Here is a 16,747-nt window from a genome sequence, read left to right on the forward strand (position 1 = left end):
GCTTGAAAATTATATATTAGGTATATGGGACCTAAGAGATGTATTGACTCATTTTAACTCTACCACATACTAATAATATCCTTTTTAAGTTTCTTTGAGTTTTCAAAGTTATTCCCATATTATTGCCTGTAGCAACATGTTGCAAGACTATAAAAACATTTTGGCGGAAAATTTATATTCGAGAGTGCCTTACAACTAGGGTTGGTCCCATAGACTTTTGTCTATGAACATGACTTACAGAGTTAAGGAAAAACTTATTTACAACTGCAAGCAGCTTAAGTGTTACTTTAATCCTTAAGATCTTGTTTGATTTTTGCTAGAGACAAAGATTCGTAAATCTTAAGATTTCTCTAGAGATGCACTGAGCGTTGAAAAAGAAGTTTGGCACATTTAAATTTTGCGCTATTTTGGGACACTCTTCAGAGGGATATTTAAATTTTATTCAATTCGCATTTTGAAGTAATACTTCACACTTCCACTCAGCACTGATATTAAAACAAATGTTGGAACCCGAGCTGTGTGTCTGTCCCTTCATGTATGTTGTATCTTAAGTAAAAATTAAGATATCTTGGTGAAATTTGGTAAATGTATGCCACATAAGAAGTTTGATATTGTAAATGGGCGCAGACGGACCTGCCACGCCCACTAACGGCATTAACTAACAACCAAACTCTTAATTAAAATAAAAAACAACGAATCACTTTAAAGAGGAGCATCTGTGGTTAATAAATTTTAAAAGAGGGGACGTGGCCCCTCTACTGGCCCTGGCCACTCCTCATATAACAGTTTTCTTGCTGGCGTAGGCACCGCATACGCAATTATTACCGAGTTAACAACAGGGTGCCAGTCGTTTTTTCTTTTCGCTACGTGGCGCCAATTGGATATTCCAAGTGAAGCCAGGTCCTTTCAACGGAGTGGAGGATTTCCTATTCCTCTGCTTCCTCCGGCGGGTACTGCGTCGAATACTTTCAGAGCTAGAGTGTTTTCGTCCATTCGGACAACATGACCTAGTCAGCGTAGCCGCTGTCTTTTAATTCGCTGAACTACAATATGTCATTGTCATCTTATATCTCATACATCGTTCCATCGAATGCGATATTCGACGTGGCCAACGCGCAAAGGACTAAGCCTTTGCAGAAGCTTTCTCTCGAAAATCGTCGACTCATCAGATGTTGTCATCGTCCATGCCTGTGCACTATACAGCAGGATGGGAATAATGAGTGATTTATAGAATTTGGTTTTTGTTCGTCGAGAGAGGACTTTATTTCTGAATTGCCTACTTAGTCCGAAGTAGCAAATGTTGGCACGAGATATTCTGCGTTGGATTTCGAGGCTGACATTGTTGTAGCAGTTAATGCTGGTTCCAATACAGACTCAAATTATTTTCTCCAGCAGGTATAAGAAGTCCCACGATATGGAGTCGCCTCGTCTGAAACCTCGTTTGATATTCTCTTTTCACGGGTCTTTTTAATGATTTGTCGGATGGTGAGTATCTGGTCAGTTGTTGATTTTCCAGGTCTAGAGCCACTCTGATAAGGTCCAATCAGTTTGTTGACTGTGGGCTTTAGTCTTTCACACAATACGCTCGATAGAACCTTATGCGATGTTTAGGAGACTTATCCCACGGTAGTTGGCGGAGATTGTGGGGTCTCGGCAGGCAATCCATCGGCCTCCGCCGCTTTGTTGTTCTTCAAACGGGTAATTGCTATTCGAACTTCTTCATGGTCGGACAATTGAACGTCTGCTCCATCGTCATCGATTGGAGAATCGAGTTCGCTTTCTCTTGGCGTTATGCTTTCACTGCCATTCAGCAGGCTGGAGAAGTGTTCCCTCCATAGTTTTAATATGCTCTGGACATCGATTACTAGATCACCTCTGGGGGTTCTACAATAGTATGCTACATTCTTGAAACCTTCTGTTAGTCGCCACATTTTTACGCCTGTCGGCCAGCTCGTCAAACTTTTCATACTTATGCATTCTCTCTCTTTTTCTGTCTGTCTCGGTGTCGTGGTCGATCGTAACGTTGCGAGGTAGGCGTCTGTTTTCTCTCCGCTGCTACACGGAACTCCTCGCCCTTCTAGCTGTTTTTTTGCTTTACCTTAAACCAATTGTTCCGGTTGCAGCTATTCGTAACGAGCTTGAAATGACTTCCCACAGTTCCCTTATACCGAATTGTTGAAGAGTGCTCTCACAGAGCAGGAGTGCAAGTCGAGTAGAAAATCGATCAGCGCACAACACTGTGCACTGGCTGTTTAAGCAATATATAAAAGAATCGTTTCTGGTTACTCCCAAGTGATAGGCAACCAGGGAAATTTCCTCACTTGCGTTGACTTTACATGAAAAATACCTTTGAAGCCTGCCACCTTATGACCAAAAATTTTCCAAATCGGAGACTATTCATGTCTCTAGATACCTTTAGTTGACTTTGACTAGTTGCCTTTAGTTAACTTTTTGCCGGACATTTGGGTGTGATGTACTCGTATATAATTAAAATTTAAAAATAATCTTTTTTTTGATAAAAGTATGTCTGGTTCTCAAAAAAATTGATTGGTAATGGTATGTGAGGTACCTTAATGAAACCCACAAATCATTTAATTAGAATGTGGCATATTACAAGTTTGTGGTTTTGGCTAAAATAAATAAAATCGATTGATGGCGATTTATTATAATCTTCGCTTTGGTTGTAAACAATTCACAAATTCAGTCAAATTAAGTAGAACCCTTTCCACTCCATTACCATTTTAAAAAAATTGCTAACACCTACAAGTATTTAACTGGCTGTGATCCTTTCAAGTTGTTAGAGTATAAAATGTTCGGCTACACCCAAACTTAGCCCTTCCTTCCTTGTAACTAGTAGTGCTTGTTTTCTTTAGGTAACCTCTTAGTTACCGGTACTTCATTTGGTTTTTTAAGAAAATATTTGCAAAAGATAAAGTCAACTCGAATTCTTTTTTCTATTCCTTTTTCTCTTACTTTTATTCATTCAAGAAACATGCCACGTTTTTTGAGAACAATTGCATCCAGAGCACATACCTTATCCATCGTAAATCCTAAGACAACCGCTCTATAGCATGTTGTTGAGATAACAGAATTTTTGAACTCTGTTTATCAGTTTTTACGAAGTAATACTTAATTCCGCATTCGTAATAAAAAATCTAAGCTAAGTGCGTTTATAATTGCAATTCTGCACTGTATGTGTTATTGTGATAATACCATTTATGGATTAGTAAATAAATATAATAAAATAAATTATGTGGAGTGAAATTTTAACTACTTACGGTTGACGAATTATGCCCATTCCAATCCATAGAGAAGTTTTTTTAGCTTTAAAATCTTTATTGAAGCACGAACTTTTGGATAATTTGTTTGCATACTTAAGTAATCTGGTTGGATCAACAATTTTTGAGTTATTATTTTTATTAAAATACCATAATTAATAATGAGTATTTCTCTACCTTTTTATATAGGTTTGCATAAAATTGGGCTGGAAAGGTAGAGGGACAGAATGGGACATTTTGCCTTTGGTTGTATCAGCGAATGGCCACGATCCGGACTATTTCGACTATCCGCCAGAATTGATACTGGAAGTTCCATTAAGTCATCCAAAGTAAGTTTGCCACCTACATAAATATATTGTATAGTAACTCCAAGCGATGGCGTATTTCCATTAGATTTTATGATATTTCAATATCTGAGATTTCAGAGATTGCTATTTCAAAATCCCTGCGATCGTAACTATCATTGAGTGCGGCCAACATCCAAGTGTGCTCCGCAATTGCGAAAATTTGCAAATAAACTAATCTGTGGTAATTCGTGGGTGTGTGCGCCGTGGGAGGCATTGATGTTGTCAACACGTTACACATCGATTTCCTTGCATTAATGGTAGAAATTGGTAAAAATCATTCAAATAAAATCGCAATTTAATCGAAGTTTTTTTTTTAACAATAACAATAACAAATCAAATAAATACTCAAATAATTAATTTTCGCGGGGAAAAAAGTGCTCATCAGCTGTTTCTTTTACACATTATTTCTGCGTATATGAAATCATCTGTTCTGTTCTAACAATTTCCAATTGCCTTCAGCGCTGCCATACTGGTCAAATAACAAAAAAAAAAATTCCTGTTAAAAATGCATTGTCGACCAAACGACAGGTTTCTAATACCCCGGAATCATTGGAAAATAAAAATGGCTGAACCTCTTCAAGAGGTGACGCCAAGAAACAGTCTCAGCTCATTTAGAGTAAATAAAATAAGAGAATTAGAAAAAACTAACTCACTTATAAATTAGAGGCTTAGAACTTTGGAAGCGATGTGCAATCAGTTACATAAAGATAAGATGGAATTAAAAAGGGAAAACGAAGAACTAAAATCTAGTAAAAGCAAGCAAGTGGGTGTTGAAGCAAAACCTTCTGGTATGAATGTAGATCAAATATACGAACCCGATGAAGATAAGCTAGCTAAAGAAACTGAGTGGATACTCAAAAAACAGCGCTCTTCAAAAAAACGCAAAGCTGATACTTCTCCAACAATAATCAGCCCTTCGAAAAATAAAAATAAAGAGCAGGCGGCCAACAATGATACTAAAACCCACCGCCTACCTCCTATTATAATTAACGACGTAAAGGATTTTAATAAATTACGTTCTAATATTACAGATCTAATAAAGAACAACTTTTTAATAAAGCTTTTGAGCAACGGCGCCTACAAACTTAATAGGGGTATTCTCTTGCTCTTGCAAAACCCGGTGCACGGTGCAAGATTTGCAGATTTACAACGTGCAATGTCACGCAAAAATAAAATTGCAACCCTGTTGTAGTTGCCATTTTACATAAAGACATATTACGTCGTTAAATTGTTAAGAAAGGTAAATTTTAATTAGATTTTATAATTTCTATTTAAATTATAAAGTTTTGTTACAGTTTTTTTGTTAAAAATGTATGCAGAAGGTGCGCCAATTCACAATAGCCATGCACACTAGTCATTTACAATAAATTGATTGAATCAGTCGCTCATATATCACTAGATTCTGCAATGGGTGCTCTCGTGCCCTTGTTTATTTCGGTGTAGTATTTTTGCAATCTGCAATCTGCTAAATGTTGCAACTGCGGCGATTCTCATCCTGCAAGCTACCGTGGTTGTGTCGTCGCAAAAGAACTGCAAAAACTTAGAGATAAAAAGAATGGTAATTCAGTTGAGGAGAATGCCAATGCTCCGACGAACAAACCCGATGCGAACACAGGAGAAGTAAAATCCCTCCTTCCGGTTCTAAAGTTTCATTTGCGCAAATACTTAGCTAAACAAGGCCATAAAAATACAATTCAAAAAAGTAGTCCGTTATCCCAAATCTTGGATAAACTAAATGAGCAAGAGAAACTATTTAAGTCCTTTAATCAGCGGCTCAACGCTCTTGAGGACCATCTACAATTTATTGATGAACAGTAACTCTTTGAGAATAATGCTATGGAACGCTAATGGTCTTTCCGAAAGTTAAAATGAATTAGAAGTTATTCTACACGACAGAAATATTGATACATGTATATTATCTGAAACGCATTTTACGAACCAATAATTTTTAAAATTTAAAAATTATGAATTACGATTAAGATGGAAGAAATCCAAGCTACAACAATTTCAGTTAAATTGCACAATCATCCATTGTATCTTATTGCTCTATATAGTCCACCTAGACATAATATAAAAATTGAAACGTATATGAATTAAAAAAAAATATGACGGAAGGTATATCATTGGTGGCGACTTTAACGCAAAACACACTCATTGGGGATCACGTTTAACTACAACCAACGGTCGAGGACTTCTTAAAGCTATACAAGCAGTTGGATGTAACTTTGTTTCTATAGGAAAACCCACTTATTGGCCTACAGATAGACAGAAATTGCCAGACCTTCTGGACTTGTGTATAATCAATAAAATACTGAAACTCAATTTATGTATTAAAGATTGCTCAGACCTAAGCTCTGACCATTCTCCGGTGCTACTAACTCTGTATGAAAAGCCAATTATTTCGGCCGCCAAGCCAACGTTATGTAATAAACACACTAATTGGTATAGATTTAAAAGTATGTTGAATAAAGTCGACCCAAAGCTTAAGCACATATCGACTGGCATCGAGTTGGACTGTGAAGTTGAAGATTTTACAAAAATAATTCAAAACGCTGCGTGGAAGAATACACCAAATACCCACGTGAATCTAAGTGGTACCAAATACCCAAAACACGTCTTAGAAAGTATCCATAAAAAGAGCAAGCGACGGAGATGGGAGCAAACTAGGTCCTCTGCTCTCAAAACTGAGCTTAATAAATGCACAGCGAAACTAAGAACACAAATTAAAGAGTTTAAAAATTTTGCCTTCCAAACTTATCTGGCTAAACTCACAGCTGATAAATCCACCGACTATTCACTCTGGAAAGCTGCAAGAAATATTAATAAACAAATAAAACATGTAGCACCATTAAAACTAAACGGAACTGCATGGGCTAAAACGAATGAACAGAAAGATGCCGTATTTGCAAATTATTTGAGAAACACATTTACGCCTAACGATGGGTATGAGATAAACTGTGAAAATAGTTGGTTGGATCCACACATCAACATTTCTCCTGTTACTTTTAAAAAAATTAAAAATCTTATCGGGAACACAAGACTCAAAAAAGCACCTGGGTACGATTTAATAACTGGAGAAATATTACGCAATTTACCAAACAATTGTATAAAAAACCTTGTAAACATTATAAACAGTGCTTTATGCCTAAGATACGTGCCATCGCTTTGGAAAGTATTTGAAGTCATAATGATACCTAAGCCGGGTAAGCCAGTACACGATGCTACATCATAGAGACCAATTTCGCTGCAGTCAGCCTTATCTAAAATTTTTGAGAATGTACTCATAAATAGGCTCAAACTAATAATCGCTCTGAAACACCTAATACCAACACATCAATTTGGCTTCCGTGACCACCATTCAACAATTGACCAGGTACACCGAATCGTAAATTTCGTTGAAAATACAATCGATAAAAAGAACGTTTGTACGGCGGCCTTTTTGGACGTGTCTCATGCTTTTGACAAAGTTTGGCATACGGGTCTACTGCTCAAATTGAAATACATGCTACCCAAACAATTTTGTGAAATTAATAGCTTCATACTTAAAAGACAGATACTTCCGCATTAAACAAGAGGATGCGTATTCAAACTTGCAATAGATAGAAGCCGGTGTTCCCCAGGGAAGCCTGTTGGGGCCAATGCTTTATTTGCTTTTTGCCAGTGACCTCCCATCTGATTCTAGTTATATGACAGCGACATTTGCGGATGACACAGCTTTGTTAGCAGCTGGAGAGTCAACTTCAGTATCTAGTCGACGAGTGCAGACAGCAGTCAATGCATTTACTAAGTGGCCGAATAGGTAAATTTGTTTTCTATAAGTTGGTAGTACTGTTAGTGACATCTACGCTAAATTACACGTCAAAATTTGAGATACGCGTCGTTTTGTGAGGCTCTAAAAGTAAGTTCTTGGATTTTTACTATGTCTGAACAAAGAAGTGCGATAATGCACCATCTCATACTGCATTGGTTATTCGTGATTATTTCGCCACATTTTCAACTAATATCGTGCCGCATCCACTCCAAGGACTAGTATCACGACTAATAAATACCAATAATCAAAAAACTATAAAGTGCCATAACTACAAGCAAACACTTTAATCTGGCTTCCCACAACACTGTGTTAAAATGAATAAAAAGGAATAAAACCCATGTATAATATAAAAAAATATTGTCAAAACTGCTAAATTGTATTAACCATATGTATTATCGTTTAAAAAACAAACTTCAAGTCGGTCGATTACCTTCACATGCATATCTTATAGTTTGAAAGTTAATACGGATTAAAGCTATCAATAACACAGTCTCGTATTCTATCAGATCTTTTACTTTACAGTATATAACATAAGATATCGGAGCTTTGAATAAATAGAGTGAAGTCGAATGTTTTAAAGCTCCAGCTATCAATTATGAGAACCACATTACCTATAGATGACTTTATACTAAAGACAAATCGGGTTACTACTTTCCCTAGTCTCTGTATAAAGATAGACAGGTAGAGATGACATTATTTTGTCACTGAGTACAGTAAGGTTTGCCATTTCATCCTGTCACGTTTTATTTTGGTACAACGCTTGGAAAATGTCGGAGATTATTACGCAAACGCTCTTCGAAAAAAATAGTCATTCCGTTCATACCAAAAATATTTCGGGTTTAATGGCATTCTCAACAAACAAAATCGTCGTTATTGGGGTGGTCAAACCTTCGTGTTATTAAGGAACGGACGATCTCTATTTTTAACCTTCGCCTCATGTTTCACGTCTAAGCTGTATCTAATAAAAAGTATGCCGAATATAGCGGTGAATATGTGAATTATATTTTTATTGTATAATTAAGTTTATTTTATGAGTAAATCAGTTCAGATCTTCCTTAGATGTACTTATAACAGATTAGTGCCAATACACATAATATAGGAATTTTAGGCTTTCCAATTCCATCAGAACTCACAAGAAATTATGTCTGCAAGGAATTCCAAAGATGTGAAAGAATCTCAAAACTATCAGATGTAAATTGTGAATGAATAACTCATTTATCAAAAGTATGTACATCTTTGTGTAGAAATATGACCGCAAATACAGTGAAATTTCCCATAAGCGAACACTTGGAAAAACAGTCTTTATATTCGAGTAATAGAAGAGACCGTTTAATAGATTGTCTTTAATACACTAAAAAATGTTGGGACCGGCTAATATGTACGATTAATTAAGATGTTCGCTTAATAGAGCGTGTGTCTAATAGATCTTTCACTGTATATGAAAAATTTGGACAAATAATTTTCTCTTTACATAAATCGTTATATTTGTTGGAATAAATTTCACAAAGCTTTGAAAGTGTTACTCAAGTCGTTTTATTGGCTGATGAAATAACATCTTTGAAATTTGGGCTTAACAAAATTAACTTAGCAAATCGTTTATTTCGTGACAGTCGACAAATGCACATTTTTTATAGATCTGCACCACTTGCAGCCACATCAATAAAATGTTGAATCGTAATTTGATAGGAGTGCACACTAATTCCGAGATTTCTGACAGACCCGTCATTATTCCTTCTACTTTTCCCAATGACATTAACATATGTTTACGGTAAATAATCGATTAAAATTAATTACACAAATAAATTAATTTCTAGATATAGATAACAGTTTTTGACAGGCAATATGATGTTTTTTAAATCCACCGCTCAGTCGACTGCTACTCGACCGAAATGGTTGTGCACTACACATAAGTGAAATTCTGTTTCCTACTTTAATTGTGTTAGTGTCATATACTTATATTTTTTTCACAAACGTGCGAAGATTTTTCAAGTGGTTCAACTTCCTATCAGCTGTATTTAAATAATCATTAAAACATCACACAATCATATCTGATATTAATTATATGGGGGTCTTGAGTATTCGAACATGTACCGTTATAAAAAATATACGCTCTCTCATTTTCATTGATATAATTCACATATTGACCAATATATGCGATATAAAGTTAGCCGAATGTTCGAATATCTTTCTATTAGGACATGGGGTTGATTCTCTCCGCATTTCTATAGTATATCGCACAGATTAATCGATATTTTCGATAAAATGTGCCCAATAGTTTTCGTGTGATTTCAACAATTTAACACTATTAGTGCAAACATTTTATTCGGATACATGGATTGGTTCTTTATTTGTATAACTAAAAGATCCATATGATATTTAAAATTGTGTTAAATGGAAATTAGGCTTGGTTCTTGTCAGATTTTGCCCATTTTCGTACTATTTCATAATAATAACATTGTATTGTTACCCGTTTGAGTTAAGTATGTATTTCGAGTCATGGGATTTCACATAAATGTGGGAGGTGCTACCCATCATTGAAAATTGACCGTTCAGGGTAGAGGGACTTTTGAGTATCTGAAGCATTTAGATATTGGTTTATCGCGCTTTTAGTACTTTTTAACAGAACTGCTATATGGATGGGGAGAGGGCAGGGTTATAATCCGATTGAATTCACTTTCACTATGTCGGTAAGGGTTCTTAAGAGATTTGTTCCAAGCGAAATTGGTTATTGTAGCTTGTGTGGTTTCGAAGATATATACATTAAAACTAGTAAAGAGCGGGGCTAGGCTCATCGTTTAAGACTTTTGGAAAATAATAGCCCCTTGCTACTGCGATACACAGTACCGAATTACAGGGATATACCTTAATTTAGTGCTCGTTATGATATTTTATAGGGTTTCGATCAATGGCGTTTTGTGGGTGGGGCAGTTGTTTTAATATACCCATCTAAGTTCTCGCCCTCACTTATTTTGTCAAACATGGTCGACCAATATGGTAAATATTTGTTTATTTATTTATTATTATAAAAATAAAAAAAAATATAGCTAAAATTTGATTAGTAATTCGGACTAATCCAATATTTTCGACTATCCAATATTAAAATAAGCTTTAAACAAGTTTAAACATTAATGATTACCTGGTTGAGGATCGGAGTTTATTACATTAGGGATATGAGGTTTAGACCAAGATCTGACAATTTATGTTACAGTGTAAAAATGGGCGAAATTAAATTACAGTCATGCATACTTCCCATATAACAAAATTTTAAATTCCATCTGATTCTTTCACTTTCCAGTATACAAATAAAGAGTCAGTTAATATATCAGGATAAAACTTTACACGAATAGTGCCTCTGGCTAAAAACTTTTCAAATCAAACCAGAACAGTTCAAGCCTCTAGGTACTGAATATGTGGACCCAGTGCTTATAGTTGAAATTTTACCGAAAATATCGGTCAATGGATGAGATATATAATTGAAATTCAATATTGGAGTTATCTTAAAAAAATTTAAAGAACGTGTTTTTCTTATGTAATAAAATCAGGTGAAACATCGTGGTAAACTCAATATACTATGTTCAGGGAAGCAAAGCAATCACTTTGGATTTTAAACAATATAGATCAATCAATCAATCAGAAGAGAACTAAAATCACCAAAATATAAATACCTAGAAAAACTTACCATTTACATATATGAAACCTACTTAAAGTTCAAAAAAAAAAATGATGGACGTATGTAAAAGCTCTCTCAGTTGGATACAACTACTATAAAATCGATTTTATCTTATTTCTCGAAAGTCATATCTATGTACATATAATTCCTATTAGTTATCCTATTACAATAAAATAATTTGTTATTCCTATTCCTAAACCCAACAGCACTCAAAGTCCAGACAAAATTTCCTACACCTACCAGCATACGAGTATGATTTTATTTATTCTATGTATGTAAGCACAAAATTGAGCCGTTATTAGAAAAGGCCATTCTCTTAATTTTATTAAGATAAACCACATTGACCGATATGTGCAGTATAAAGTCACCAGGAAATTCGAAATTTTTTATGTTTAGTATATAGAGGCTAAAGGAAGTATACAGACATACCATTATAAGAGAAGGTTATCCCTTAATTTCAGATATATACATATATCACTTAGTGACCGATATTTTCGATCAAAACTCAACTTTACGTACTTTTTGCTGTATTTAAACAATTTTTACTCATAAGGTGGCATACTCCAAATGCATTATTCGTGCAAAGTTTAATTCTGTTATATTAATCGCTTTTTGATTTGTACTCAGGAAAGGGAAAGAATCAAATAGAAATTGTATTATATGGGAAGTTTTCACATTCCTATATTACGATTGTCATAACCCGAATTTGGTTGGAATCGGTCGGGCGGGTCTCGAGGTATGTGTTTTGATCTAAAAGTGGGCGGTACTACGCCATTCGTTCAATTTTGACCCTGGCTCCATTAAACCCCTGTCATATCATCTCAGGGGTATGTAGGTTGCTGTATCTTAAGTGGTTTAAGATGTATGTACATATGTACATTAAACTTATTAGAGGGGGCCACACCCACTTTTTCAAAATTTTTTTCCCACATATGCCTCCTGTTTCAGCTTCTCTTGCCAAATAAGAGTTTTATATCTTTATTCAGTTCTAAGTTGTGGTACTATATATGTTTTCAGTTATTGGCGTTTTATGGGCGTGGCATTGGTCCGATCTACGAACTTATACTTTTTTCCCGAGTTTCAATTAAAGTTAACTGACACCCTAGATTAGCACATAGCCTACGCTTTATTGCGAGAAACTATCTTATTTACCTCGGGAAATTTGGGGAACTTTGTACATATTTTTTTAATTAAAACACGACACTTAAAATGACGCCTTATTCGTACGCACACTCTTTAGCGAATATTTCAGAGTACAGGAGAGGTGATTAGATTTCAACATAAACCTACACGTTTTCAGTTGCCTATCGGGGGCCGAGCGGAGTGTCGGGGCATTCCGCGAACGGGCAGACACGTGGGGGTAGACGACGTTGTCGAACGCATGCGATTAATTTTTTCGTTTATAATTTCTTCGTGGAATGTGTTGCAAACAGAATGGAAAAGACGCGTGTAGGGCGCAACCGTCGGCGGTTGGTTTGGTGTGGAAACCTCAAATGCCCTGGGTAGAATTTATACCGTACACTTAACTGACTAGAATCTGAAGCCCCACCATTTTTCAAGCGATCGAAATCGTAGATGCGCAAAAAAGGGCCACTTTCTGTGAAGCGATGGGGTTACTAGAAGAGCCACTGGGACGAAACGATGAATGCGTAGTTAACGGATTGCTGAACTTGCTGCTGGCACAGTAGCTCAAAGAGAAAGTGGTTGCGTTGTCTTTTTTACCTTCGGAATAGCCGCAATCTTGTTAAGTGATGGTGGAACTGCACATTCAGCATTCAAGCTTCCGTTGAAACTCATGAGCAAAATTAGTACTCGATGTGCTCTGGGCAGGTGATTTCCGACAGACGTTGCCGAAACGTTCAAACGTCTATAATTTTAAAAAGTGGCTTTCCCTATCACAATAAATAAAAGTCAAGGACAAACTCTTAAATTAGCCAGTATTTCCTGCCACAACTCTATGACCCAAAACAAAAAACAATAACATACATAAGCATAATCAACTCTTCCATTCAGTGAGTCACCAAATTTTTTATATCATGTAGGTTTATTAGGTATATAGAGTCTTAGAGACGTATTTTAACTTATTTTACCTACTTTTGGCAATACCGTAATAATATGTGTGGAGTAAAGTTAGTTGGGATGTTTCAAAATCGTGATATTAAATAGTTATATTGGGGTTAATTCAATAAATTTTTTTTTACTCAGACCAGAGACCTGCATTGAGTATGATCGATCCGGTTTGATCAGCCTCGCTCAAAACGGTCACAACTCAGCACAGCGGTTCGCAACAAAATTGTTCGATCGAGTTTCGTGCTCAAAACGAAGGAGTTCGATCAATTGATTTGATTGCTCTGCTTACTGATTGAAACTGATTGTTCGGTTCCGGTATGATGATTGGAAATGATTGTACAGAAAAACACGATCAAGTCCAATGATGCACGAAAACTCAGGCATCAATCAACTATGCGTTTGAATTGATTGTGATTGAACCAATCAGATCGAGAATTGCCCTGCAAATATGTATGTGCATTGTTTGTATGTACATACATATTTGTGTGTTTTAACGGAAACAAGTTGCGATGCATAAAATTAACCAAAACATTACTGCATATATGTATTTCTTCATTCTTAACTAAAATTCAATTAATGCTTAAAATTAATAAACAAAGGTAATGCTTAAAATATTAGGGAACACAAATTTCAAATTTTTATCACTTCTTCATTGAGATCAACAAAAACTTAAAATTAAAAGAAGGTAATAAACTTGGTTTCTTAATCGCTAAAACTTAAAAAAAATGAATTTAAAAACAATAAATTATCAACTGAACATGGTCCGAGCCTATTTCTTTTTTCAGTTATAATATTTCCAGCTAAAGAAAAAGAACGCTCAGCGACTGCGCTGCTGGCAGGAACCACCCGGTATGACCAAAAGGTATGATTGTGATCGATCGGAATGCAAGCAGCATTCTCGAACATTCTTTGCTGCTCACACAAGGCTTTCGATCGAGAAAAATCATTACGAAACAAGCAACAGTGATTGAAACTGATTGTTCGCTTTGAGCACGCTCGCTTACGATCATTCATTTTTGTTGAAGCAAAGTTATGATTAAAAAAATTGTGATCGTTGTAGCTCTCTGACTCAGACATACTATTATCAGGGAAAGATTCTCTCTAAATTTCAATTCTACCAGGTTTTCTAAAATAGATGATATGATGTTTAAGTGGATTCAGAAATGTTTACAATTTTATCATGGAAAGAAGATATACGCAAAAGCTACTCTATAAATAGTTCAATTTCACTATCAAAATAATCGTTCTCCAATGGTTTCTTTTGGTACCCTTTTGCCATTTTATGGTCGTTATAATCGTGCACCTGTGCTCCCTTTTCGTCGAATTATTGAAAATTTCGAGCTAACATTTTCTTTAAATAATGTTCAAGTCCCAATAAGACAAAGAACCGATCGAAGTAATGAAAATATTGCTGCCCTTCAGGCTAGTGTTTCTGAAGACCGCAATTTGTTGATTCAAGAATTAGGACTGTCTCAAACCACAACCTGAAGGATTTTGGAATTTTAACTTGCATCCGTATAAAATTGTATTCACTCAAGAACTGAAGTCATTGAATCATCTTAACCGTCGTGAATTTTCTGAATTTGGCTAGGAACTACTTGAAAATGATAAAAACCTTTTAAAGAAAGTCATCTTCTCCGATAAGGCTCACTTTCATCTGAGTGGTGCAGTAAATAAAATCTAATGGTCAATTCAAGTGCGTAGAAAATCCATACATTATTGATGAACAACCATTATATGCACCTAAATTAACAGTTTGGCGTGGTTTTAGATCTGATAGAATTATTGGTCCGTTCTTCTTTTTGAATGTATCTGGTGACACCGTTAGTGTCAATGGAGAGTGGTATAGATCGATCATAACTAACTTTTTATGACTGCAATTGGAGGAAGATGATCATGACAATATTTTGTTTCAACAAGCCGGGACTACGTGCCACACAACAGAGGCAACGACTAAAATATTTTGTCAATTCCCACAACAACTGGCTCTAGGCACCGGATTTTATCCTGCCAAGGGCTGTTGTTTCGGTGATCTAACCCCGTTTAGATCGGTAAGTCTTAGTTTAAGTTTGTCGTCACTGGAGCAACGCCCTGCAGCAGGGTTACTCCTGACTTGTGCTGGCATTGAGTCCAAGCCAAGCCCAGAAGAATTTTGCTGCAGCGTTTGTGCTAAAAGATTCCTTCCAAACTCCACCTCGGTCAGGTGTAATACATGCAATGGATAGAGCCATCTTAAGACCTGCTCAGACCTTAAGACACACAGGGAATGGACCACAAGTTATGTGGCCCCATGTTGCCAATGCACTACTGCTAAGCTGTGCAACCTTCATCTAGTGCGTACGGTCCATATGAGCTCTAATAGGCCACATGACTCCCATTCTGATAATCGATGGCTGCTGCGGTTCAAGAAACCAAACTAAACAGCCGCTCAGATCTTTTAAGTTGTGCCGATTTTAACGTTTTATGTAAAGATCGCTAGCGAGATAATGTTGGAGACCTAGCCTTCATATTGCACAATACCGAGCAGGGATACTACTCTAGAATGTTAGGATATAGTTATCCGGTCAGGCGATGTCGAGCTCGAAATATTTAATATATACATCCCTCTAGTTACATGTTGCCCTAGAGGATATCACCCGAATATAGGTGCGCTACTTCGTTGAGAAAACCGTTTGGTACTATGCGAATATATGCGCCCTATGATCTTTGGCAATCCTGCCTGTCAAATGATCGTTGGGGGATGGAGCTGGCTGAAAAGATAGACGATTCGACATTCTGCACTGCATTTTTGACGAAACTCCTACCAGAGTTATGTAATAACTCGCTCGATATTTCCACTGCTAGTGGTGGTCTGATAAATAGCAAAACCTGGCGACCTATGCTAACTCTCGAATCAGACCACCTGCCCATAATCATCTCGATCGAGCCTAATACATAGGTTGCTATGTATATTTCTGGACTAGGCAACACTAAGTGTTGCCAGGTACAATCTGACATTTCCATTGGAAAGTTTGAAATTTTTTAGCATAACATCACTAATTTTTCACAACTTTCGACGTGGATTATCACGACAAGAGTGCATCGATGAACTAAAATCTTTGTATGGCTATGAAGCACCATCCTATAGAACTGTGAAAAACTGTTACAACGAATTCAATCGTGGCCGACGCTCGCTCAAAGATGAATTCCGTTAAGGTCGTCCAAAAACAGCCGTTGTGCCAGAAAACATCGATGCCGTACGTGAACTGATAATGCAAGACCGTCATGTAACATACCTTCAGATAGAGGCTTGCCTATGCATTTCTCCCACCAGCATACATTGGATATTGCATGAACACCTGGCCGTAAAAAAGGTTTGTTCTCGTTGGATCCCGCACAATTTGACAATCGCTCAAAAAAAGGCTCGTGTGGATTGGTGTAAAGAAATGCTGAAAAAATACGATCACGGTGCTTCAAAAGATGTTAAGGTCCTCACAGGTTAAATCACGAATCATGGATCTATGCGTATGAGCCCGAAACAAAACAGCAATCGACCGTGTGGGTCTTCCAAGACGAGCCAAATCCAACGAAA

At 36.4% G+C, this 16,747-nt stretch overlaps 1 protein-coding gene across 6 annotated transcripts in view; it reads left to right on the forward strand.

The window, feature by feature from the left end:
* LOC105223466 (nitric oxide synthase) overlaps positions 1–16,747 on the forward strand; it is a 296,079-nt gene that overhangs the window by 92,765 nt on the left and 186,567 nt on the right. For all 6 annotated transcript variants that reach the window (XM_049449814.1, XM_049449811.1, XM_049449819.1 and 3 more), the window contains exon 7: positions 3,468–3,607. In XM_049449814.1, the coding sequence (XP_049305771.1) occupies positions 3,468–3,607 (140 nt within the window). The remainder of the gene's footprint in view (positions 1–3,467; positions 3,608–16,747) is intronic.

This window comes from Bactrocera dorsalis, chromosome 1, assembly GCF_023373825.1.
Source record: "Bactrocera dorsalis isolate Fly_Bdor chromosome 1, ASM2337382v1, whole genome shotgun sequence".
NCBI lineage: Eukaryota > Metazoa > Arthropoda > Insecta > Diptera > Tephritidae > Bactrocera > Bactrocera dorsalis.